At 57.4% G+C, this 22,492-nt stretch overlaps 2 protein-coding genes across 7 annotated transcripts; one reads left to right on the top strand and one right to left on the bottom strand.

The window, feature by feature from the left end:
* Positions 1-1,077: 1,077 nt before the first annotated feature.
* Positions 1,078-21,410, top strand: BLCAP (BLCAP apoptosis inducing factor). 3 transcript variants are annotated; one of them, XR_011379914.1, is made up of 4 exons: positions 1,078-1,092; positions 1,341-1,507; positions 9,401-17,931; positions 18,193-21,410. XR_011379914.1 is itself a non-coding variant. In XM_008256011.4 (2 exons), the coding sequence occupies exon 2, from the start codon at positions 9,576-9,578 to the stop codon at positions 9,837-9,839; it is 264 nt and encodes an 87-aa protein (XP_008254233.1). In that variant the 5' UTR covers positions 1,351-1,507; positions 9,401-9,575; the 3' UTR covers positions 9,840-11,406. The 3 variants fall into 3 exon arrangements, 1 of the variants encoding a protein (XP_008254233.1); XR_011379913.1 differs by lacking the exon at positions 1,078-1,092 and having other exon boundaries at positions 1,177-1,507; XM_008256011.4 differs by lacking the exons at positions 1,078-1,092; positions 18,193-21,410 and having other exon boundaries at positions 1,351-1,507; positions 9,401-11,406.
* On the bottom strand, positions 5,196-8,848 carry NNAT (neuronatin). Of its 4 annotated transcripts, none has more exons than XM_008256010.4 (3): positions 7,449-8,842; positions 6,445-6,520; positions 5,196-6,210 (listed from the first exon to the last, which is right to left on the bottom strand). In XM_008256010.4, exons 1-3 carry the CDS (start codon positions 7,518-7,520, stop codon positions 5,981-5,983), a joined length of 378 nt encoding a protein of 125 aa, XP_008254232.1. In that variant the 5' UTR covers positions 7,521-8,842; the 3' UTR covers positions 5,196-5,980. The 4 variants fall into 4 exon arrangements, with proteins under 4 accessions (XP_008254232.1, XP_002710820.1, XP_069907959.1 ...); XM_002710774.5 differs by having other exon boundaries at positions 6,440-6,520; positions 7,449-8,841; XM_070051858.1 differs by lacking the exon at positions 6,445-6,520 and having other exon boundaries at positions 7,169-8,848.
* Positions 21,411-22,492: the final 1,082 nt, after the last annotated feature.

Raw genomic sequence — 22,492 nt, forward strand, 5'->3', positions numbered from 1 at the left:
CCTCCATTCCTGGCTCCTCTTCTGCCTACTTTGCGGTCCAGCTCCCGCCTCGGGTTCCCATCCAGCACCACCATATGCCCACCTGTTGTCTCCAGCCCCGGCCTCCGACGACACCTGGGCACCCTCTCCACCTCCGCGTTGCCCAGGCATTTCAAACTTCACTTCGAGCAAGCTTGTCATCTTGCACCCCCACGTGGGTCAAGGGCTGCTCTTTCACCTCTTCACCTGCTCACGGCTGAATCCCAGGTGTCACCTCCAACCTCACACTCTTCCCTTCTCTGCCTCCCTGACTCAGTCACCTTCCTTGGAGCCTGGGAAGTTGTAGTAGCCTCCTAACGGGTCTCCCCACACCTGCTCCCAAGTGCAGCCAGAGTGGCCTTTCCGAAACCCAAAGGTGGTATCATTTCCCGACCACAGATGACCACAGCCCCCCCCCCCTTTCCTCCCAAGAGCCAAGTTCACTGTGCAGTGCCACCTGCCCAGTCCTCGCCTCCTTACCACCTCCACATGGGGGATAAATCGTTTCCTCTGCCTTGAACATTTGCCCCCGACTCTGGCCCTTTGCAGCTCCTCAGGCTCCTAGCTAAATGCCGGCTCCCCAAGGGGGTGCTCCCCAACCCCTCGCCCACATTAATGTGAGCGCTTTCCGGTTCTCTCACCAATCTCTCTTCCCCCTCGCAGCACTGGCTGATTTTAGCTACGTGTTGATTTTATTTAAAGAATTCATACATAGTGACTATTCGACGCCTGTCTTTCCCAACATAACACCTCCAGCGCCTTGAGGTCAGGGTGGGACCCTGCCTTTAGCATTGTGCCGGACACAGCGCTCCAGGCACGTGCTTGATCCTAGCCTATTCAAGGCCCCCTAAGGACCCCGAGGTGGGCATTTTATCAGACAGCAAGGAGCTGAGAGAGTCGGGGTGCGCCAGCAGCTGTCTCTCCCGAGATACAAGGCAAGGGAAGAAGTCAGGTCCTGTGGTCCCAAGTCCTGGGGCCGGACCTTGCTGCTGGTGAAAGAGCGGGGAGGGGACGGACTCTGACCCAAGAGGTTTTCCCAGAGCAGAGATCACGCACCCCGGCCTCGCGAACCAGGTCTGTGTTACGCCGCCAGGCTCTCAATGAGTACAGATCACAATCTGCTGCATATGCATGAGGGGACCGTGGGAGGGCCGGGTTCGGGGTTGCCCAGGCTGCGCCTGATTAAAAATTTCTCCCGCTGGAAGCCTTAGATCCACCCAGAATTGCTCCAAAGTACGAACAGAGTTTCCCAAGGGTCGTATGTGGAGACTATTTGGAGATAACTGGCGAGATGACCCCCCCAATTTTGGCCGTATGATCAGGCGTCTGCTGTGGGCAGCCCGGGCCCAAGCCGGGTCTTCAGCCGGCTCGACTAGAAGACCAAGGGGGCGTCTCCCCAGCTTCCTGCGGCGTCGGCGGCGAGCTGAGGTGGAGGGAGGCTGCGGCGGCGACCGACACAGTGGCGGCGACGCCATGGCAGGGCTCGCAGGTACCGTGGCGTCAGCCTCCCGGGGGCGGGATAAGAGGCCCTCCAGGCGGCCGCGCCGCCATGTTGTCCCTTCGGGGTCACCTTAGGCGTCGCTGGGTCCTTAACTGGGGTTTTCCTGCCCGCACCCGGGGGTGGGGGACCACCCCTGTCCGGCGTCAGGTGATTGCCCTGCTTGGCCCCAGCCTGGGCCTTAGGGATCCCCTCCCGGCCCGAGGGTGGGTCACCGGGCTCCTGGTTCTCGGCTCCAACCTCCCAAGGTCAGCGCCCTTCCGGGATGTGGCAAAGCAGGAGGGGCGCGGGGCTGCGGAGCGCGACCACCACCTCTTCCGTCCGGGGTCCCGCGGCAGGGGCCCGAGCTTGTGAGACGCCCGTCATTGTTTCCCTCCACTTCACTTCCTTTTTTTTTTTTTTTTTTTTTTTTAATGAGAAGGGGCGTGGGGAGAGAAGGGGGAAAGGGGTCTCCCGCCCCGGGCCCCCCCGCTTCGGCGTCTGGAGTGATAACCTGGCTTTGGGCTCGGTGGCCGGTGCTTCCCGCTCCGAACTTGACACCAAGTCTACGCATCCGTTCCCTCTCCCCGGTCCGTAGGGGAGTGGCCGCCAGGGGAACTGGAGGAACGGAATGCCTGGCGGTGAAGGCCTGGAAAGGAAGAATGGGGGATGGGGGCGGGTGCGCTTCCCTCCGCTCTTTCCTCCCTGGCTGCCTTGTCTCTTTTCAACCCTAAGTGTTGGGGGATTGGGGTCTGGCCTAGGAAATAAACAGCCTTTCACCCCTTTCTGGTGCGTTGACACGGTCCAGCCACCCCGCCAGCCTTCTGGACAGCACCCCCAAAGCAGGGACCCCACCCCACCCCGCCTACCTAGAAAAGTTCCAGCTAGCGTGCTAATGCCAAGTGTTCCATCTGGTTGGTTTGCCTTAAACCAGAGACTAATGAATGTCAAGCAAATCTGTTAAAAGGCTCAGGCGCTGGAAAGCAACCAGCCTTCCAGTGGAATTGACCGAGTGAATTCCGTATCTAAAATTGATCTCAGAGTCGCTGCCAAAAACAGTTTAACCTTTTATCTGGAATTCGTCTCCAAGAGGAATCTGGGCTAGGCTGTCTGTGTGTGTTGTTCTGCTATCTTTGGAACACACACATTTCCATTTTAAGCCGGGTACTGTGCAATGGACTGAGGACCATGTGTTGCGCGCCTCTGACTTGCAGCTGGGGACTCTCAGGAATCCCGATCCTGTCGGGGTTTGGGCCCCGTGGGAGGGCAGGGAGGGAGGATGAAGGGCACGTTCCCGGAGAAGACGGTGACAGCACGTCTCTGGGGTGCACAGAGGAAGTCGGAGGGCGCAGGGGAGAAGAGACTTAGTAGATGTGTGTGTGTGTCAGTCTCTCGGGGATGGTTGACTGCAAAATCCGAATCTCCCTTTGGCTCCTGAGGCGGGCCAAGTTTGGAAATACGTATGTAGTAAATGGCTCAGCAAACCTGCTCCCCCGTCCAACCCACGTAATAAGCTGCCGCTGACACCCAGTTGAAGCTCCAGAAACTTGGCCTCTGCCCTGCCCCAGAACAGCCAGCCTTCCTCAGTCACAGCCCGGGTCCTTAACTGAGGGCCGCTGCACACACCCTCCGGGCCTCCGCTTCAGCCGGTGAGCTTCTGAAGCTAACAGTCATCTCAGGCTTCGTCCCATGACCCTGCCTGCTGGAGCCCCCACCCCCACCAGCCACCCCCACTGCTAGTCCCTCACTACTTGCCTCTTCTGGCCTTGGCCTTGTGGGCATGGTGGTGGTGACAGTTAGGGAAAAGCTCCGAGGACTACGGGCTTTGCAAGAAAACGCTAGTCGTTTGGAACTCCTCCCGTTGCTTTCTGTCAGAATAAAATGTTTTCACGGTATAGCTTGTGGAGAAGTTTATGAACAAGACGAGACTTCTAGGCTTTGCGTGGGAATGGAAAAAGCACACCTTCCTTCTGTCTTCGGGGGGGACAAAAGTGGGGAATTGACATTACACATTGACGCCCCCCATGCTGCCCCTCCCCAGGAGTGTGTCATGTGACGTCACAGAGCCCTGCTGGTGGATGGGTGCAGGAAAGGGCCTTGCCAGACCACCTGGGAAGTCCCGGGCCACCAGCTGCCTCCTGCCCTCTGAGGAGGGTGGGGGCCGTCCTGTGTCCAGAACAGCCACATCCTCCCATGCTACCTGGCCTCCTTCCTTGAACTTGGCTCGCTTGTAATCTGGACTGAGGTCACAGCGTCTCAGGCAGTAGGGCAGCGGGCACGCCCCTCCAAGGCTCCAAAGGGCAGCCCTCACTGCAAACACAGGTTGAAATGTGTTCATGGCTCCGTGAGTTGAGTGTGGAAAGGCACAGAAACTCCCAGTCTTGAGGCCTGTCGGAATACAAGCTTCTGCAGGCTGTGGCGGGACTGGGTGAGTGACCTGGGGCGGGAGGAGCCCTGCCTCACCTTTAGGCTGTGAGAGCCTCTTTCGCCATCTTGAAGATGGAGTGTCAGATTGCACGTCCCAGCTGGTGGGCATGCTGATGGCAGAAGGTTTGGTATGCTGGGCTTCACCAGGCTCTTAGAGGCCGGCTTGCAGAGGGGAAGGCAGGTACAGGGTAGGAGGTGACTGCACCTAGTCCCCTGGGCAGATCTGCGCCCCACCATTCTCATGTGAGTGCCGGTGGAGGTGCCTTCATGGTGCTGGTGATGGGGCTGAGAGACAGGGAAGGGAGGGACGAGCCGGCTCAAAGGGGGTGAGGTGCTTCATGCTCCAGAACCTTCATGACAGCTGTGACTAAGGGATTTGAGGAACTGGCAGGAAGAAAGATTTATGGCCTCCAACTCCCTTCCTTGGTGTTGACCCAGGAACAGGTGCGTAGTGACAGGGACACAAAAAAAAACAGAGATGAGCCTGAACAGGCGGTAGGGCCATTTGGTGAAGCAGTCAGCTGACCCCATGTGAAAGGATCCCTGGTTCACTGAGGAGTGGGAGATGGAGAAGTGGGGGCACAGAAGGCCAGCCCACCCGCCCACCCCGCTGTGATGGCTGGAGCAGGGTGCAGAGACCTGGTAAGCACTCTGAGGATAGAGAGGCTGGTGCTGAGAAGGCAGGGAGCCTAGCGATGGGGAGAGCGAATGGCCAAGAGGTTTCTGGGACAGGGTGAGGGAGGCCCTGGAGAGCAGCCAGGCCAGGCGGGGTGCCGTTGTAGTGCTTTGATGGGGGTTGGGGGCCTGGGACATTGAATTGGGTAGAGGAGGCGCCACCTCTTGCCCCAGGCTTGTCCAGGCCGGTGTCCACCCTGCCCAGTGCTCCTTTCCTTGAGGGCTGCAGGATGAGGCCTGGAGCGAGGCCTTGTGCTCTGAGGCCTCCCTTGATCCTCAGTGCCCCATTTTGAGGGCTGCTGCCACTTCTTTTCCTCCCATCTTGATCAAAGCAATGACCTGCTGTGGCCCTTTAGCCCGGGACACACCCCCACTCTCCGAGGAGGGGAAGTGGCCCTTATTCTGGGACCACAGGTGGAGGTGTCCAGCTTTCTTTGGGGAGGGGGAAACAGTGTTTTATGTGAGGACACCTGAGATGGGGCTGGGTATGTGAGAGCCCCAGTTTATCCCCAGTCCTGCCCCCACCAGTATGCCCCTCCACAATAGACACACCAGCCCGGTCTTAGAAGAGGCCGCAGAAGAAACCACAAGAGACAGGTTTTTGGTGTGCCTCCACCGCCCCGCAGGGTCCTGGGACACTGTGCGGGACAGGGGAGGGACTGGTTTTTATTTTTTGTAGAGGTGGTCCCTGTCCTCCAGGAGCTTACAATCTAGCTGGGGAGACACAACTAACGCACACTTAAACAATCAGTACAATTAGCGAATACCACAATATTGACCACAACTGCGTGAGACCAGGGAAAAGCAAGATCAGTGAGGGGCAGCTCAGAGAAGGTATTTTTAAAGGCGGGATTCGTTTACTGGTTGAACAGGTCCAAATCAAGTGGCACATTTGGGGGGGGGGGGTGCGGGGTGAGCACTGGAGGCAGTGAGGGAAAGGGGAGTGGAGAGAGCAAAAGGCAGCAAGGCTGGAATGCACGTGCCCTAGCAGGGGCCGGCGAGAAGGCCCTCACTGGTTCCCACTGGTTCCTAACCATCTCCCCCCGCCCTCCAGTCCCGGCACTCGGGCTCGCAATCTGGCGCCTTCTCTGCTGCCCCGAGATTCTGGGCTTCAGCTGCTGATGTCCGGAGGCACATTCTGCTGGCTGGTGTGGTGCTTGGATCTCCGTGGTGGGGTCTGCTGGCATGGCCTTGGCTGTGGGCTGGGATGGCGCTGTCCTGACTTGGTCCAGATCAGAATGTGATGCCTAGGCCCAGATCTCAGGGGTCTGCTCCCCCCACCCCCCTGCCCCCGCCCCTGCCCCCACAGTGGGACCGGTGCACAGGGGAAAGGGATCTGGTCATCATGGTCGGTGCTGCTTCTCCGGAGGACCTACCGGCCCCTCACTGACCTTGGCAAGTGCTCCTCTGGCGAGGGAGCACGGGGGACCCCCCATTCCTGCGCGGCACTGGCTCCCATGCTGGCTGAGATGGACAGGAGCACCTGATGACGCGGCCGCCCAGGGCTGGGAGTTGGGGCCTCAGTTGGGGGCTCTCTGCCTGCGCTCCCCCAGCACCTGCCGCCCGGTCCGCGACACCGTGTACGCCAGCTTCTGCAGGGAGTACCTGAGCACCTGCGGAGAGACACCCAGGACCCGCCCTTAGCGGAGAGCGCCCGCAGCCCGCCTGCCGTGCTGCGTGCCCACCCCCGCCCCGCCCCCTGCCCCGCCCGCCTGTCCGGCCGCGGGCCAGAGAGGCGGGCGCAGGGCACAGCTTGTCCACGAGTCAGGGCAGCTGGAGCTTTTCCAACTGTGCTGAGAGCTGCATGGCGGCAAGCTGATTGGACCCACAACTTAGGTATACCTCACTTCTCGCAATGGGCTGTGTCCCTGGAGGATTTCGAAAAGCGAATCCTACCCAGTAAATGCAGCATTCCAGGAACACCTTAAAGGAAATATGCGATTCCTTTGGCAAAGGATCCCTTTAGCAGGGAATTCTTCCTGCAAAGGGAGCCTTTAGGGTACATGATTTTATGGGCAAAGTGCTTTCTTCCGAATTTTGTTTTATACAGAGCACTTTCATCTCCGTGATTTTTGTCTTTATAAAGCATTTTGCCCTCTTCTGGAAGCGCCTTTCCCCCCTTTCATTTTTCCTGCGAAGAGCTTTTTCCTGTGTTTTCTATAAAGCATTTCTGTCCGACTTATTTTTACCTGTTAGCTCCTTTGTCTTAATTTTTCTGCAGTGCGCTTTTTATCTAATGCATTTGTTTTGTGCCACGTGCTCTTGTCTGATTTATTTTTCCTGCAATGCGCGTTTTCCTCCTCTCCTTTTTTCCCTGTGAATTACTTTTCCTCTAATTTATTGGGGATTTTTTATGAAGTATTTTTTCCTAAAAAGTACCTTTTTCCAACTTGTTTTGCGTCCCACTTCTGCAAGCACTACACACACACACAATTTTTTTTTTAAATTTCCCCGCAGTGCGCAATTTTTAAGATGGAAAATTTTCTTTATGAGAGCTGTAAAGTCTCACAGTACAGAAGTGCCCCCGCCTCCCTCCTGGGGTCGAGTCTGGGCATAGCGGGTTTTTCTTACCGCGTAGGTAGCTAAAAGCCTCGGCGATCGTCCGCGGCAGGCGACCGCCGCGCCCGAGTCTTTGTTCCCGGCCTGGCGCGGGCGCACTAGGGAGGGTCTGCGCGAGGAGGAGGGCGCAGGGAACGGGCGGGGGACACGCGATGCCGGCAGCGGCAATTGGGCAGGGATCGCGGCAATCGGGGTAGGACGGGCTGGGAAGGCGGCAATCGCGACGCGGGTTTGCGGGAGTAGGGTGCGCGCATGGGGAGCAGGTCCCCACCGGGAGTCGCGACACACTTACCTGCAGCAGCACGCGGAAGATGTACCAGCCGATGATGAGCAGTTCGGCCGAAGCTGCCGCCACTGCCGCCATGGTTTCGAGAGTGGAGAGCGGTTGGTTGAGAGCGAGGGTTCGCCGAGGTCCGCTGATCTCGGAGTCCGCTGTTGGGCGCACTGCCGCAGCCGCGGTGGCCGTGCCTTAAGTACCCGCCCGCCGCCTAAGTACGCATGCGCGCTTGAGGCGGGGGTTTCATGAGGAGGGGTAGCCCGGGGCGCTCATTCGCCAGGAGAGAAAAAAAAATAATCCATCTGCTCTTTCCACACCGACCCCCGCCTCTTGAGTTCCATTTACGCCCCCTTCCAGAAGATTCCGCCTTGCCCGCTTTTGAATTTTGGTGTAAAATGGAGGGAGGGGTGCCACGGTCCTGGGTAGAGCAAGGGGCGAGGGTAGGGAGAGACTCTTAGAGTGGTGCCCCTCTTTCTGAACCCTGGCCGAAAGGTTCGAGCGCAGCCCAGTGGCGCTGCAGAAAGCGCCTCAGGCCTGGATGGAAAACCCGAGTTAGGGAGGGGTCATCTGCCCGAGACCGCGCTCAACCCTCTTTTCCCAATATTCCGTGAGTGGTAAGCCCAGTTCTCTGCTGCCCAAGGGTCCCCGAGCGTGTATCCCTTTCCCGATTCAAGGGAGCGGCGAGAGCAGGAGCTTTGGTAGCTGCGCTGACTCTGTAGGGAGCCCGCGGGAGGGGTGGGGCAGCCAAGGAATGAGGTCTCCCAGGAAGTGGTCTGGCTGCGCTCCGGGAGACGTCCCTGGCCAGGTCCTTTCAACCTCTGCCTTCCCTCCCCTCCCCCACTCCCGGACCCTGGCAGGTCTGCCTCGCCGGCGCGGTTCTTTGCACCCGTCGCGTTAGGTGGTGGCTGGAGCGCTGAGCGGAGTTCCGCTACTACCAGCAGAGGGTCGTGGCTACTGCAGCCTGGGTTCCCGGGGAGGCGGGTGGCGCACGACGCCCGTCCGGCGGTCCGTTTCAGAGCGCGGGTTTTGCGGGTGGGAAGAATAAAAGGCGAAAGGCGGCTATGAGCCCGGCCGCAGCGCTTTCACAAAGCACCTCTCTCCAACAAGTCGCCTGGCACAGGAGCCAACTGGCATTTGCCCCTGTGTGGATAGAAAATTAATTTTGATTAAAAGCTCATAGAGGTCAGTTTCTGTAAAGGGCCAGCAGCAGATGGAGGTGTAATGGTCCAAGCTAGTTCAGCTTGGATGAAGTAGCACAGTGATTTTTTTCCCCCTACATTGACTTTCGAAGAAGTTGGCTGGTTTTGGCAAAACGGTGCTGGGCTATTTGAAAAAGGCAAGCTTGGCCCAGTCTGCTGCTGTGCTAAAATTCTTGGGGCTGCGCTGTTGCCGTGGCGGCGACCTCCCCGCCCTCGGGAGGATGCGTTCATTGCCTGCGGTCTCCAGCCCACAGTGCACCACTCAGTGCTTCAGCTCGCCACTCCTTGCCTACCGCGGGAGAGATGCTCGGTACAAAAGCCTGTCGCGCCTGGCACGGGCACAGCACGGAGCCCATGGCTGTCCTGTGGCAACCGCAGGGCGGGATTGAGAGGTCTGGGCCCCCCGAGGACGGGCCGCAGCCCCAGGAGGCGATACATGATCTCTGCTGGGCAGGGCCCAGGCGAAGCCAGTGCACTGTGCAGACCGTGCCACAGAGCCCTCTCGGGAGCCCCCAGGAGAGGCCCAAGGAAGGCACCCAGGAGGCTTCCCGAGTTGGTGACTTGGAGAGGAATAGAACCTCCACGGGTGGGCAGGGAGGAAAGGGACTCACATTTGCTGTTGTTAACCATGATCCATTTTCCCAAATAAGTATACATTCTGTTCCTGTTTTTTGTTTCTGTTTTGTGTTTTGTTTTTTTTTTTTTTTTGTTTGTGTGTGTGTGTCTGTCTGTCCTTTGTCTGTCTGTTGTGTTGACTTTTCTCTTCAGGATCCCTGCTGCCTTGGTGATCCCAGGCTGACAGCCAGAGAGCACAGCGGCTCAGCTCCTGGAGAGTGAGGGTTGAAGAAAGCGGAGGGCAGCCGCCTGTGCCCGCTGACTCCCATTGGGTCGGTTCCTGCAGCGGTGCCCGGCAGCCTTGGCGAGGTCCTGCCCAGCAGAGATCATGTATTGCCTCCAGTGGCTGCTGCCCGTCCTCCTCATCCCCAAGCCCCTCAACCCCGCCCTGTGGTTTAGCCACTCCATGTTCATGGGCTTCTACCTGCTCAGCTTCCTCCTGGAGCGGAAGCCTTGCACGATTTGTGCCTTGGTCTTCCTAGCAGCCCTGTTCCTCATCTGCTATAGCTGCTGGGGAAACTGTTTCCTGTACCACTGCTCCGATTCCCCACTTCCGGAATCGGCACACGACCCCGGCGTGGTGGGCACCTAACAGCCGCCCTGTTAGCTTTCCGAGGAAGCAGAAGACGGGAGGGGAGGCATTGACATAGGTCATAAAGCATTGGAGTTTCAAATCCCGCAGCCCCGCGGGTGCTACATTCCTGACGGCGCCTTGTTGGCCTGTGATGTTTTATCCTTATAATGTGAATAATGGCACTGCCCGGTGCTTTTATTGTAGAGTCCTATAGTTGTGGGTGGTCTTGTGTTTGTGTGTGTTCTGTCCCCACCTTGGTCCCAGCTGGCGGGATGGCCACCCCCCTTGCCTCATTACTGCGAGGAATCTGTGCCCATCCTGGTCAACCGCCCCAGCACGACCTGGGCAGATTAAATGCCAGACTCACCATCCCCTCCCCGTGACGCCCCCCGTCCAACCCCACCTGTCAGGGTCTCCTTCCTTCCCAAGGTGTTACTGTGACCCTGCACTCCCTCTCCTGGCTTCCCTTTAGTTCTCCTCTGCCCCTCTCCTTTTTGGGGGAGCACCTGTCCATGACAGGGCTCGTCTTTGCACTTATCTCGAACTTGAAGAGATTGCTGACGCCCGAGAGCCTCGCTTTTCCATCCCCCTTTCCCTGTTCGGCAGGCTAGACAGAAACATGTCTTGACTGTGTCCCGAAGTCTCCAGTATTTTTCCCCCACTTCATTTTTAAGGAAGCAGCAGCAGAGAGATGTTGCTCTTCACCTGGTGTCTGGGCTCATGCTTTCCCGCCCAGCCTCCCTTCCCCCTTGCCCTGCCTCCTGCCTTTCTCAGCCATCCCCAGGAGGGGGGGCCCCACTCATCGTGTGTCCCATGCATGCTCCGCGGGACTGAGATATGGCGTGTTCGTGTAGATCTAGCAGTCCCCAGCGAGTGAATGAGCGAGCACGTGTGTGTTTGATAGCAGCCACGACACCATCCCCTGGATAGGTGTTTGGATATTTCTTGGTGTGCCGTGAGTGAGTGAGTGTGTGTGTGTGTGTGTGTGCACATGCGCACACGCGTGTGGACGTATGCATACAGGTGCACGTGTACTTCCTTTTAAAGAAGCTTTACCGAACGTGTTCTGATTTCGAGGTTTAGCAGTAGCTAGCTGTATTAGTGCCGCTGCAGTATTTCTTTAGCATGGGGATTGCCGAGTGACCAGCACGCCGGACTCCGAGGTGTTCAGACAAGACGCAGGGGAGCCGTGGCCGTCGTCCTCCAGGCCAGGAGCCTCTTCATCCCTGCGCGTGGGGACTGTGCATGATGAAGAATCCACAGGAAGACTTTGTGACTGTCACTTGCTGCTTTCTTTTTCTGCGCTTCCATAACAAGTGTTGGCCCATGGGACTTTTCTTCTGGCCGCTGCCCACTGGGGCTCAGCATGGTCGTCCTTCTGCTGGGAGCCGTCCGTCTCTCTTCGCCCGAGGAGGGAGGGAGGCAGGCGGGCCAGGCAGTGGACAGAACTGGAGGCAGTCCCTCTAGGGAACGGGACTGCGAGGCCACACTTGGGAAACATTTGGACTGCTGTTCTGGAGCTTTTATTTCTGGTGTGTTCGTTGCACAGCTGTTTGAAATGTTTAATAAAGCTTTATAAACTTTACTTTGTGGCTTTGTGTGGCTGCAGTCCATTTGAGTGGTGGTGTTGGGTTTCTGAGTTGGTGGAGGCCAGAGGCAAGCACGGAGGGGCTGAGTCCTTGGCGCCAGAGTACCTTAGCCCGAGAATTTGATCTGTTCTCTGGAGAGCAGATGGTGGGTTTTGGGGGAGGGGGCTCGGGGGCCGGAGCAGGCCGTGAACAGGAGGGAGCCTGGAAGTTTTCCGAGATGAGACGTTTGCGTTTCTCAGCGCCTGTGGCTTCCCGCCCGAAACTGTTTCCCTCCATAGGAGACTGGAGTAACTGATCCTCGACAAACAGCGGAGGACAGCTGGAGCTCTAATCATCAAGGATTTTTTATGGTGCTGCTTTTGAAATAAAAATAAAGCGGAACCCCTCATGGCATTTCAAGTGGAAAAATAAATAAGGCTGGCTGTCCAGCGAGTGGGCTTGAGCCGACGGCTAGCAGTGCACGCGTGGAGCGGTTCCCCGTGGCGGATCTCAGTGTGCTCCCCTGGCCGTGACTTTGAGGCAAAGCAGCGTGGATGGTTAGGGCTGTGCCAGGCGCCCACCTCTGCATCTCTCCTCCTTTCTTCTAGAAAGCATCTGAGAGCACCGCCAAGGTGTGGGGCTGCGGGAGGCTCTCTGGAGATAACAGTTGTGAAGGGACTTGGTCCTTGCCTAGATTACCTGCTCTACCCGACTGCGACTTTGTTGCCATGAAATTGTGTGCAGTGTTCTGCTCTCTTAAATCTCCCCGTTGTCACTTGATCTCCCCTTTTTTTTTTCATGCCTGGTCTTGCTTACCACTACTTTCTCCTCTTGATCAAAACTTGCCTAAGATTTCTCTGTGTCAGAGGTACTTGCAAAGAAGCAAACGTTTATCGATTCTATCTGCTGGGTGTTTTTCCTGTCTGATTCCTTTGTGCTTTGATCTCTGAATTCTTCTCTGAGTTGCTGCGCACCTTCGGGGTTGTGCAGTCTTCAGCGGAGGAGCCACGAACACCGACAGACAGCGTGGTTTGTTCCACACACGTTTACGCAGCGCCGCTGTGCTCGGCCCACGGGGGTCTCGGGCCAGACCCAGGCCCGACTCTCCCGGAGCTCATGATTCTAGCCTGGTGTGGAGACTTAACAAAATAGATGATCACAAATTCCAGAAAACAAAACAAACAAACCAGAAAGGCCTGGGTGTCACTCCTCTCCTGCGGAGGCACCTGGGTGATAAATGAAGCCAAGATGATTGCTTATTTTGCTCTCCCCAAGAAAGCAGCTCTCTGTTTTCAGTCCCAGAGAGGCCTCCCTCTGGAAGATGTGTGACCCTTCCCAGCAGGGAGCCTGCAGCCCACATGCCCCCAGGTGACTGCTGATCCGCGGTCTCAGCCCTACAGTGCATTCCACCTCCCAGGCACCTCCCTCACCCTGAAGCGCTTTTCAGGAAGTGGTTTTGTTGTTTTGAGGAACAAGAAAAGTAGGTCCCTCTGGTGGGAAAGAGCAGGGGCACCAGACCTTCCACAGGTTGGTCACCGTGCCGCTGCTCCTGTGCCGCCTGGTAACTAAGCAAAGACCCCCAGGGGGCCTCGGTCTGGACTTCTTTAGGAGCTAGTCCGAGCCTTGCTCTGGGCCCCAGTTTCCTAAAACGCGGGCTTTGGAACACACACAATTTTCCCAGCCCTGACGTCCCGAGATCCTTTCTCCCAGGATCGAGGGACCTCCTGGGCCTGCTGGAAGGTGGCTGAGCTCAGACTAGTGGCAGTGCACTTTCAGGACAGTCTGCATGTGCTTTATGCTTTAGACAGCACCACTGTCAGGAAGCTTTCCTGGATTTCTTCTCCCTGGAGACCCACCTGCCTCAAGCCAGGCAGACTGCCCCCTCCTAGTGACTGAGTCCTGGGGGCCGTGGCCCCTGCCTCCCCCTCTGCCGGCCATCATCCCCTGCCATCCAGAGGGAAAGTCAGAATCCCATGCGGCACAAGGCCTTGGCATCACCACGCGGTGGACAGGGTGGGACGGTTCCCGCCGTCAGGGAGGCCTCCACGTGGATGGGAAAGGGGTGACATTGAGGACTGTGGCAGGTGCTGGCAGACGGAGCGGGCAGCTGGTGCAAGCCTGGGAGGACAAGTGCACATGTTTGAGCAGTGAAGTCACAGATGAGATGTTAGTTCTCACCATCTGATCAGGCATCTCGGATAAAGGGACTGGGCTGACCACTAACATCGGCACCACGAGTATGTGGCTGTCCTAGAACCAGAACCTCAAAAGGCTTTTTCAGCTAAAGAGACCAGTCTGCTTAACTCTGGAGGGCTGCTGGAGGCCCCCAAGGGGCGGGGGCCTAGGGTGGAAACGCTGGCGACGAGCCCCAAAACTCAGTCCCCACGACGCTCCCACGTCTCGCAGACTGGCGCCATCGCAGAGAAGGACCTGCTGGGGGTAGGGGGTGACCAGTGAGGTGGGATTCCTTCTGCAGGGAACAGGACAGCCTTGAACAGCGAGCGTGGCGGGCCCTTGGGGAGGCCCTGCCCTGTCCTGATCCCTGAAAATGGGGAGTAGTGGGTCCAAGGGCAACTGTGGGCCAGGAGGGGTGGTGAGCCCCGAAGGAAGGAGAGGGAGCTCCCACTGAGGAGCTGCACAAGAGGGAACCTGCGGGTGCTGTCACCTGTGTCTAGTCTCTCGGGAAGGCCAGAGCCCAGCCTCCTGGCTTCCAGTGCACAGCTCACCCCTCCCCCCACATGGGTAGGAGGGGCACTGTTCAGCAGGGCTGGCAGAAGACCCTGACTGAGGGCCAGCCTCTGCCCCCAGGGGCTTCCTGGAAGGCCAGTGCTGTGCCAGGCTTTGGGCGGTCAATTCCGTGGGTGAGAATTTTCCCCTGCAGAGTAGATGCCAGGGGAGGCTGCGAGGCTGGCAAGCGGCAGACAAGTCCCTGGTTTCCCCGTGGGATGGGAAAGGGGCCCAAACACTGAGAGGGACCGGGCCCTGATTCAAGGCCTCAGGGAGCCCAGGCCTTAGGGGTGGCCTTTGTGGCTGCACCTCCACAAGCCTTAATTTCCTCACCTGTGAAATGCCCGCCACAAGGCCGCCTCTACGGGGCTTCCTCTCCCAGCCCTCACAGGCCTCAGGCCTCAGGGGTGGACTCGGATCCTCCAACTCATGCGCTTGACCATTCACGCTACCAGCATTTGCCAGGCTTCCCACCAAGCTCTGAGACGCTGGAACAGAAAAGGACCCCAGCACGCCCCCCTGGAGAAGGAGGGAGGCCCCGAGGCTACGCTGTAGGCAGATAGCTACTACGCTCTGGTAGGGTTAGGGAGAGACGGGATTTGGATGACCATGTCAGTCACTCAGCGTGAAGTCCCTTACTTATTTCCTACATCTCTGCTAAAAGACACAGCTTATTCCTGGGAGGCCTGGGCCTGAGGCTCTGCTTGGCCATCAGCTTGCCCAGCATCCCCCACAGATTTCCCTCTCTGAGAGAGTAATGCCCGCCTGTCCAGTTCCTGCCCGGGAGGAGCCAGTGTGTGGAGCTTTGTCAGCGCCGAGAGCCTGAGCCCTCTCCAAAGACCAGTCCTTCGGGCGGTTCTGGCCTCCCGCTTCTTCCTGGGCACTTACGTAGCTCACCGCCTCTTCCAACCAAAGCACTCTGCCAGCCCAGGCTCGCCCCAGCCCCATGGAGGCCGCCCTCCCAGAAGGGCAGGAGCTAAGGCCCTAGGCCCAGTGGCTGCCCACTTCCCATGTGACCTTGCTCTCCTAGGAGTAGAAGAGCACTCCCCAGGTACCGGCCAGGCACAGGAGGTCTTTAAGGCGTCCATCTTTCCTGAAACAGCAGTGAACTGTATCTTTGCTTCTTCAGTCTTAGAAACATTGCTTTACCTCTCGAGGGTACAGCACTGTCAAGAACCTGGGCTCAGAGCCAAGACAGACGTGGAGGGGTCTCAGGGGAGAGAGAGCACCTTCCAGTGGCCCCCTGTGCCTGTGCTCTCTGTTCCTCAGCGTGTTCCTTCGGGCCCTGTGCAGCCCCTGCAGACAGGCTTAGGTTCTGTCCCATGCCCAGGTGCAGAATCTGCCTGCCCGGGCCTGACGCAGGACCTGTTGTTGCTGGCCTGGCGGGTGCAAGGCCCAGTTAATCACTAGACTCCCTAAGGAAGTAGGTGGCCCAGTCTGTCCTAGAAAGAAGGGAATTGCCTCCTAAGTCCCCTCTTGGCAACTCAGAAGGGCCAGACTAGTGCTTTGAGAAGGATCCGTGAGAAGAGCCGTGTGAGAGGTCCTCCCCCTGGCCAGCTGTCTACGTACGTACGTGTGGTTCGGGAGTCGCCCCCCCCCCCCCAGTAAGACCTCCCGGCTCCCTCCCCACTTGTAAGCTGAGGGGCTCCCCTCTTCTCCCCCGTCTCCATCCTACACCCCATCCCCCCAGATGGGACTGACTCCCCACACTTTCCCACTTGGACGAGCACCTCCTGTCCCCTGGCAGGCAGGTGAGCTGACAGGAGGGCAGGGCACTGCTTCACCAAGAGCCGGCTGAAGCCCGGCCAGAGGCTGTCCTGCCCATGGGCGTGCAGCTGGGCCCCTCTGGCCTCAGCCCTGAGCTCCGATCCCCGCACTGGGCTCCGCATTGCTCATCGTCCCTCCCTCAGAGCCGATGGGGGTCCTCTGTAGGATCTTCTCAGAACTCCCTCCCCGCAGCCCACCCCTCAGACCCCCTGCGAGCCCCTCACCGAGACGCCAGTCCTCCCCTCCCCATTCCCTCAGACCCCTGACTCAGCAGCAGCACCAGGGGCGTGGGTGGGCTCCTGTCTCAGCGGGCCAGGGCCAGTGAGCCTGCCTGTTCTCCCTGGAGAGATGCCCTAGGGGAGCCCACGAGACTGCCCGGGGAGGTGTTCATCCAGGGGGTCTGAGAAAGAGGGTGAGGTCCTCCCACTGCCGAGGAGGCCATTGGAGGGCTCGTCCTCCCTACTGGGCTTAGCAGTGTCAGATGCAGATGTCAGCCCGCGGGCCGAGAGGGAGAGGGAGAAGTAGAGAGGAGAGGGACACAGTGCCCCTCCCAGTGAAGGCAGGAACGGGGGAGAGGCGGAGGTGGCCCGTTTGCACCGCTCTCTTTTTATTTAGCTAATATTTGGCAAGTTCCTTTCTGGATCAGGCTGGATAAGCATCTTGCCAGCAATGCTTCCCGGAAGCCGTGGTCACAGGACGTGCTCAGGTCGGCACAGCTATGCCTGTCCCACGGAGGGGGTTCCAGAGATGAGGATGGGCAGGGCTGGCATTGCACCCCAGTCCACTATGCTCCAGAGCCCCACCGCCCACCTTGACCGCCACCTTGTCCTCCCTCCAGCCAGGAGGGCAAGGCCGAGGTGGAGGGTGCGAAGCAGGGAGGAGCCCGCGGGACGTCGCTGGGGTTCACATGGGACTCAACTAGACACATAACTTCTCAGAGGGGAAAGAGGTGCAAGGGAGAAGCCAGCTAAAAGGCAAATGGGAAATAGGAGCCCATTGAAAAAGGGGGTGGGGGTTGAATATTGAATACGTTTCTGAGTGAGGGCCCTCCTCCGGGCTGAAGAGCAAGGGAATGACATCAAGAAGGCAAAGGCCCACAGTGAAGAGGGGCGTGTGACGGCCGTGTCCCAAGATGCCTGAGCGGACCGAATTGGACGGGCAGGTAGGGTCTTCGCCTTGGAGAGCCAGCATCGCTGTGAGGCCCAGCACTTGGTGAGCGACGTGGTCTGGTTCAAGCCATCACTGGGCGGTGCTGAGTAAGTATTTGCTGATGTGAAGCAAATATCTGAGATGATACATCAGATTGAGGAGGGAATGTCCTGGTGTTAAGCTATGGCAGAAGGGAGCCACGGGCCTCATCCTTGGCGGGCAGGTGGGGCTGCCTGGGGCTTTCAGATAGGTCGACAAGGTGGTCAGGATTCCGATGATCAGCCCCTCCCCTGGGCACAGTCTCTATGCTTGCAAGGGTCTCACACACACCCAGGGCCTTGAGGTTTGAGGACCTTATGTAGCCTCACCACCACCTGTTGGGCGAGTTTGCTTCCATCACCTGGGATTCTTGATTATCCCGTTTCACAGAAGAGAGAGCACAGTCCAGCTGTCCCGGCAAGAATTGCCAGACACAGACCTGTCTCTCTTGAACACTGGTGTCCCCTCTATACACTGCGCGACGTCTCTGAACAACAGCCAGGTGAACTATGGGATTCTTTTAGAACCAAGGATTCTGGATGTTCGGTGATCAAGATGAGATGGACTAAGTCCCTGTCCTGAGCTCTCTCAGCAGGGATGCTTTCCCCTCGCTTGCTTGGAGGCTGTTAGTCACCTCCCCCACTGTGCCTCACTTTCCCCATTTGTAAAACAAGGCAATTGGGCTGCATAATCCCTGAGTTCCTTTCCAGCTCTGGCATCACCCTCAGCTGCCCAGATGAACATGGGACATGGTGACTCCAGGCTGTGGGTCAAGTCCACATCTTGGAGTAGAGAGGAATTTGGTGATGGCTGTGGCCCCTGGAAGCTGACCTTGGCGGAAGCTGGCTGAATCCATGCAGGTAGGTCGGTGCAGGTGAGAGGGGGGTGGGGCGCTTCCTCTCTCGTGACCCCTGAGTAATGCAGGACCAGGGGACGGCCCTGAGTTCTCCTTGCATCATTGGAAGCCTCCAGGCCTGGTGATGCCAAATAGATTGAGCGTTTGTGTTGATAACTAGACCCATTCTCCCACATACACTTCCCGCTTTCCTCTCCCACTCCTTAAATGACTCCCCGTTTTCATTGTCACCATGCCTTAATTATACCTCCCTGTGGCCTTCCAGTTCCTGACCAGTGGCGTGTTCTCTGAGAAGACTGTGGCCGTGAATGCCATAATCACCCAGGAATGGCTCAGCTCAGAGACGGAGCCCAGAGGAGCAGCCTCGTCCAAAAAGGAAGCTTGGACTTGGGGTTTGCGTTCGCTAGAAAGAAGGGGGGAAGCCATCCAACCTCTCCTTGGAGCACACACCCAAACTAAAAAATAATTGTGTAAGGTCAAAAGGAGATATGAGCCTGTTAAAAACCGGGAAGAAAAGGAACTGAATATCTGGCAAGTGTCTAAATGGGAGGGGGTCCATCTAAGCTGAAAACCAACAGAATTACATCAAGAGGCAAAGGCCGATCAATTTGGCTACATGAAAATAAACATTACCAAAGACAAACAATGTCACAACCAGAAAGCAGAGGCTGAAATATTTGCAGGTCCACCACGTGGGAGAGAACTCACCCAAAACTTCAACAGGAAAACACAACAGGTAATTTGGGAAGGACCTCAACAGAAGAAGAAATGGAATTACCAAAAAATATATATATATAGTTTAATATTTAGCCTCACTAATAAACAAAGACCCACAATACAGAAGTACATTTTCACCAGCCAATCGGGGGAAAGGGTTTGAGAATATCTAGTGTTGAGGATGCAAATAGGCACTGTTCGATGCTACCGGGGGAATGTGAATCGATTTCCACTTTTCGGAAAGGAAGATGGTAGAAAGGGGATGAAAGTGTCAAGAGAAGGTAGATGGCCTCTGTATCTCTCCATCGTCTATCAAGTGCTTTGTGTCGGGCATCGTGCTGGGTGTTAAAGTGCAAAGGTAAATGAGACACGATGCGTGCACTTGGGCGTACAGAGAGGTAAGGAAGATTCTAAAATGACACCTAGGAAGTGGGAGGCCAGAGACAGGCTGGGGACGAGCGCAGAGGGCGGCCTGGCTCCGCAGTCGGGTGTACAGCTTCACGGGAGCCCCGAGGAGAGGCCCTGGAGAGGTGGCAGGAGCAGGAGTTAGCGCAGGTGGAGGTGAGAAGCACCGTGGACGAGCTCATCGATAGCTGAGGGGGAACTGAGCTGAGCGGGAAACAAGAGGCCAGGAGGAAGCAGGGCCTGTGTCTGCTTGAAGAGCAGGGTTTCAGTTACAGCAGGGAGCTGGCAGAGTATTTTGAGCAAGCGGGTGCCACTGTGAGATGTCTGGCTTAAGGTGATAACTGGTTGCTTAGACGAAGTCAAAGGTGCGAGGGCCAGTGAGGAAGTGATTACCTTGGTCTCGGTAGAAGGACAAGGCCTGAATTAGGGCAGAGGCCAAGAGGATGAGAGAAGTGATCAGGTGTAGCAGGTAAGGTTAGCAGAACCTGACTGACTGCTGACCTGTTGGTGACTGGGGTTAGAGAGAGTCAAGGATGCCTTTGCCTTGCCTGCTGCCATCTTGGGGCGCTGGGTGGATGGGAGACCACCCGGAGGAAAGGACTGGAGGAGGACTGAGCTCAGTTTTGGATACACTGAGTCAGAGGTGGGCATCCAGGTGGAGGTAGCCTGCAAGGAGCTAGGTAAAGGGTTTGGATTCCTGCATAAGATTTAAGCAAGAGATTTGGGTTGCAACTGATAGTGGTTGTAGCCATGGACTTGGGTGAACTGGCCCTAGAATATGCTGAGAAGAAAGAGGGAAGAGGCCCAAGAATAAGAGTCTCACCCCCATTTAAGAAGCAGACAGAAAACAAAGCCCACAAAGGGGAAACAGAAGAGACACGGAAAATGCACCTGAAGCCTGCGTTGGCATGGAAACCCCGGCGTGTGGAGAGAATAAACAAGAGGCAGAGATGCAGGCTGGATCGATACAGCCAGAGAGCCCACGGAGGCAGCCATTAGGGGCCACCAGGCCCGCTGCAAGAGCAATCTCCTGTGCAGCGCGGGGAAGGGGGCAGTGAACAGGGAAGGGGGAGCAGGTCCCGTGGCCGCCTCCCAGGAGAAGCTGCTGGGTCGTGCTCTGGCCAGGGACAGCTTCTGAGCTGGAGCTGGGCTAAGATGGAAGGTTGGACTGAGATGATGGGAGAAGTCCACGGGCTCATCACCTGTAGCCCCGTAAAGTCACAGGCCAGATTGAAGGACATGGGCAGTGAGGGAGGCACTGATCGTGGGTGACCTTGACTGGAGCTGTCATCCAGTCCTTTTGGAGCCCACAAGAGCAATGTAGGCATCTCGCAGCAAGCATAGATGCAGGACCAGGGGACGGCCCTGAGTTCACAGGAGCGAGGCCAGAGGCTGATGCTGGGGTGGGTCCAGGAACAGCAGAGGAGGCCAAACAAGCAGGGGACCCAGCAGCCCAGCAAAGGGAGCTCCCAGAAGACCACAGGGGCTGCAGGTGGGCCCTCCGCACAGAGGCCAGGCATGGCCAGGTGCGGCCACAGCACCCATGAGGGGCACAGCAGCCTGGCTGGGAGCAGGAGGGAGAAGGGCTGGAGGGGCGCCCCCCCACACTCCCCCGACCCCCGCCCCGTGCAGGGAGCAAGCTGGAGGCACAGGGACAGGCGTGAAAGGGGCCTGGGGTGCTGGGATTAAGTGTCGCGGGCAAGGGATTAGCTGTGTTGGTGGGAAGGGACAGAACTGAATCATGTACATTCTACCGGGGAACCTGATCTCCATGTTCCCCGGGCGGCCTCTGCTCTGCCCCGGGTGCCGACTCCAGCCCTAATTAGCAGCCGTTCCATCCTGCTTGTGGCGGGGGCCCTGTCTGGCCCCGTCTGCGCCTTTGGGCACCTAGCAACAGGCATCCAGCTAGGCAGGGGTAGGATCATTGCTTTTTGCTTGAAATCAAAAGTCTGAAACAGGTGACCAAATGTATTTTATCACTAAGACTTGCGACAACTTCCAGGGAATAAATGAGAAATAAATGTCCAACTTGAGACCTTCTGGGGGCCGGCGTTGTGCTGTAGTGGGCTAACCCCCTGCCCACAGTGCCAGAATCCCATTTGGGTGCCGGTTCAAGTCCTGGCTGCTCCAGCTCTCTGCCATGGCCTGGGAAAGCAGCAGCGGATGGCCCAGGTCCTTGGGCCCCTGCACCCGCATGGGAGACCTGGAAGAAGCTCCTGGCTCCTGGCTTTGGATGGGCTCAGCTCCAGCCGTTGCAGCCATCTGGGGAGTGAACCAGAGGATGGAAGACCTTTCTGTCTCTCCCTCTCTCTGTCTATAACTCTACCTCTCAAATAAATACAATAAAATCTTTTTTTAAAAGAGAGAGACCCTCTGAGTCTCAGGAAAGGCACTGTGCACTCTATGGGTTCCTTAATTTAGGCCCTGGGGTCAAGGCCATTTTCTCTTCCAGTCATCACAGCCCCTCAAGTCCCTTCTAGGGAAGCAGGGAAAGAAACTGAGACCCAGAGAGGCAGTGTAGTATAGGGAAGGAATAATAAGCAATGACAGGTTCTAGATCACAGTTTTTTTGTTTTGTTTTGTTTTGTTTTGTTTTTCAAGATTTATTTATTTTGGCCAGCGCCACAGCTCACTAGGCTAATCTTCCACCTAGCGGCGCCAGCACACCGGGTTCTAGTCCCGGTCGGGGTGCTGGGTTCTGTCCCGGTTGCCCCTCTTCCAGGCCAGCTCTCTGCTATGGCCCAGGAGTGCAGTGGAGGATGGCCCAAGTGCTTGGGCCCTGCACCCCATGGGAGACCAGGAGAAGCACCTGGCTCCTGTCATCGGATCACCGCGCTGCGCCAGCTGCAGCACGCCGGCCGCGGTGGCCATTGGAGGGTGAACCAACAGCAAAGGAAGACCTTTCTCTCTGTCTCTCTCTCTCACTGTCCACTCTGCCTGTCAAAAAAATAAAAATAAAAAAAATTACTTATTTTGAAAGTCAGAATTACAGAGAGAAGGAAAGAGAGAGAGCCTCTGTTTGCTGGTTCACTCTCCAGGTGGCCGCAATGGCCAATGCTGGGCCAGGCCAAATCAGGAACCAGGAGCTTCATCCAGGTCTCCCACGTGGGTGGCAGGGTCCCAAGCACTCGGGCCATCTTTTGCTCCTTTTCCCAGGCCATCAGCAGAGAGTTGGATCGGAAGTGGAGCAGCCTGGACACAAACCAGCAATGTCGCAAACAGAGGCTTTGCCAGCTACGCCGCAGTGCTGGTGCCTGGATCACAGCCTTGAATGCTGTATTCAGGGCCTCAACAGCAGTTCTACCTGGTGGTAGCTCCTGGAGACTGGATACATCAAAGTCAGAGAAAGCCTGGGTTTGGCTGGCAGAGCCCAGGCCTGTGCCACCCCTCCCACAGGAGCACCTGTGCCAGAAGAGGCAGGACCTGCAGGAGAGGACTCTGTG

This window comes from Oryctolagus cuniculus, chromosome 11 (assembly GCF_964237555.1).
Source record: "Oryctolagus cuniculus chromosome 11, mOryCun1.1, whole genome shotgun sequence".
Taxonomy (NCBI): domain Eukaryota; kingdom Metazoa; phylum Chordata; class Mammalia; order Lagomorpha; family Leporidae; genus Oryctolagus; species Oryctolagus cuniculus.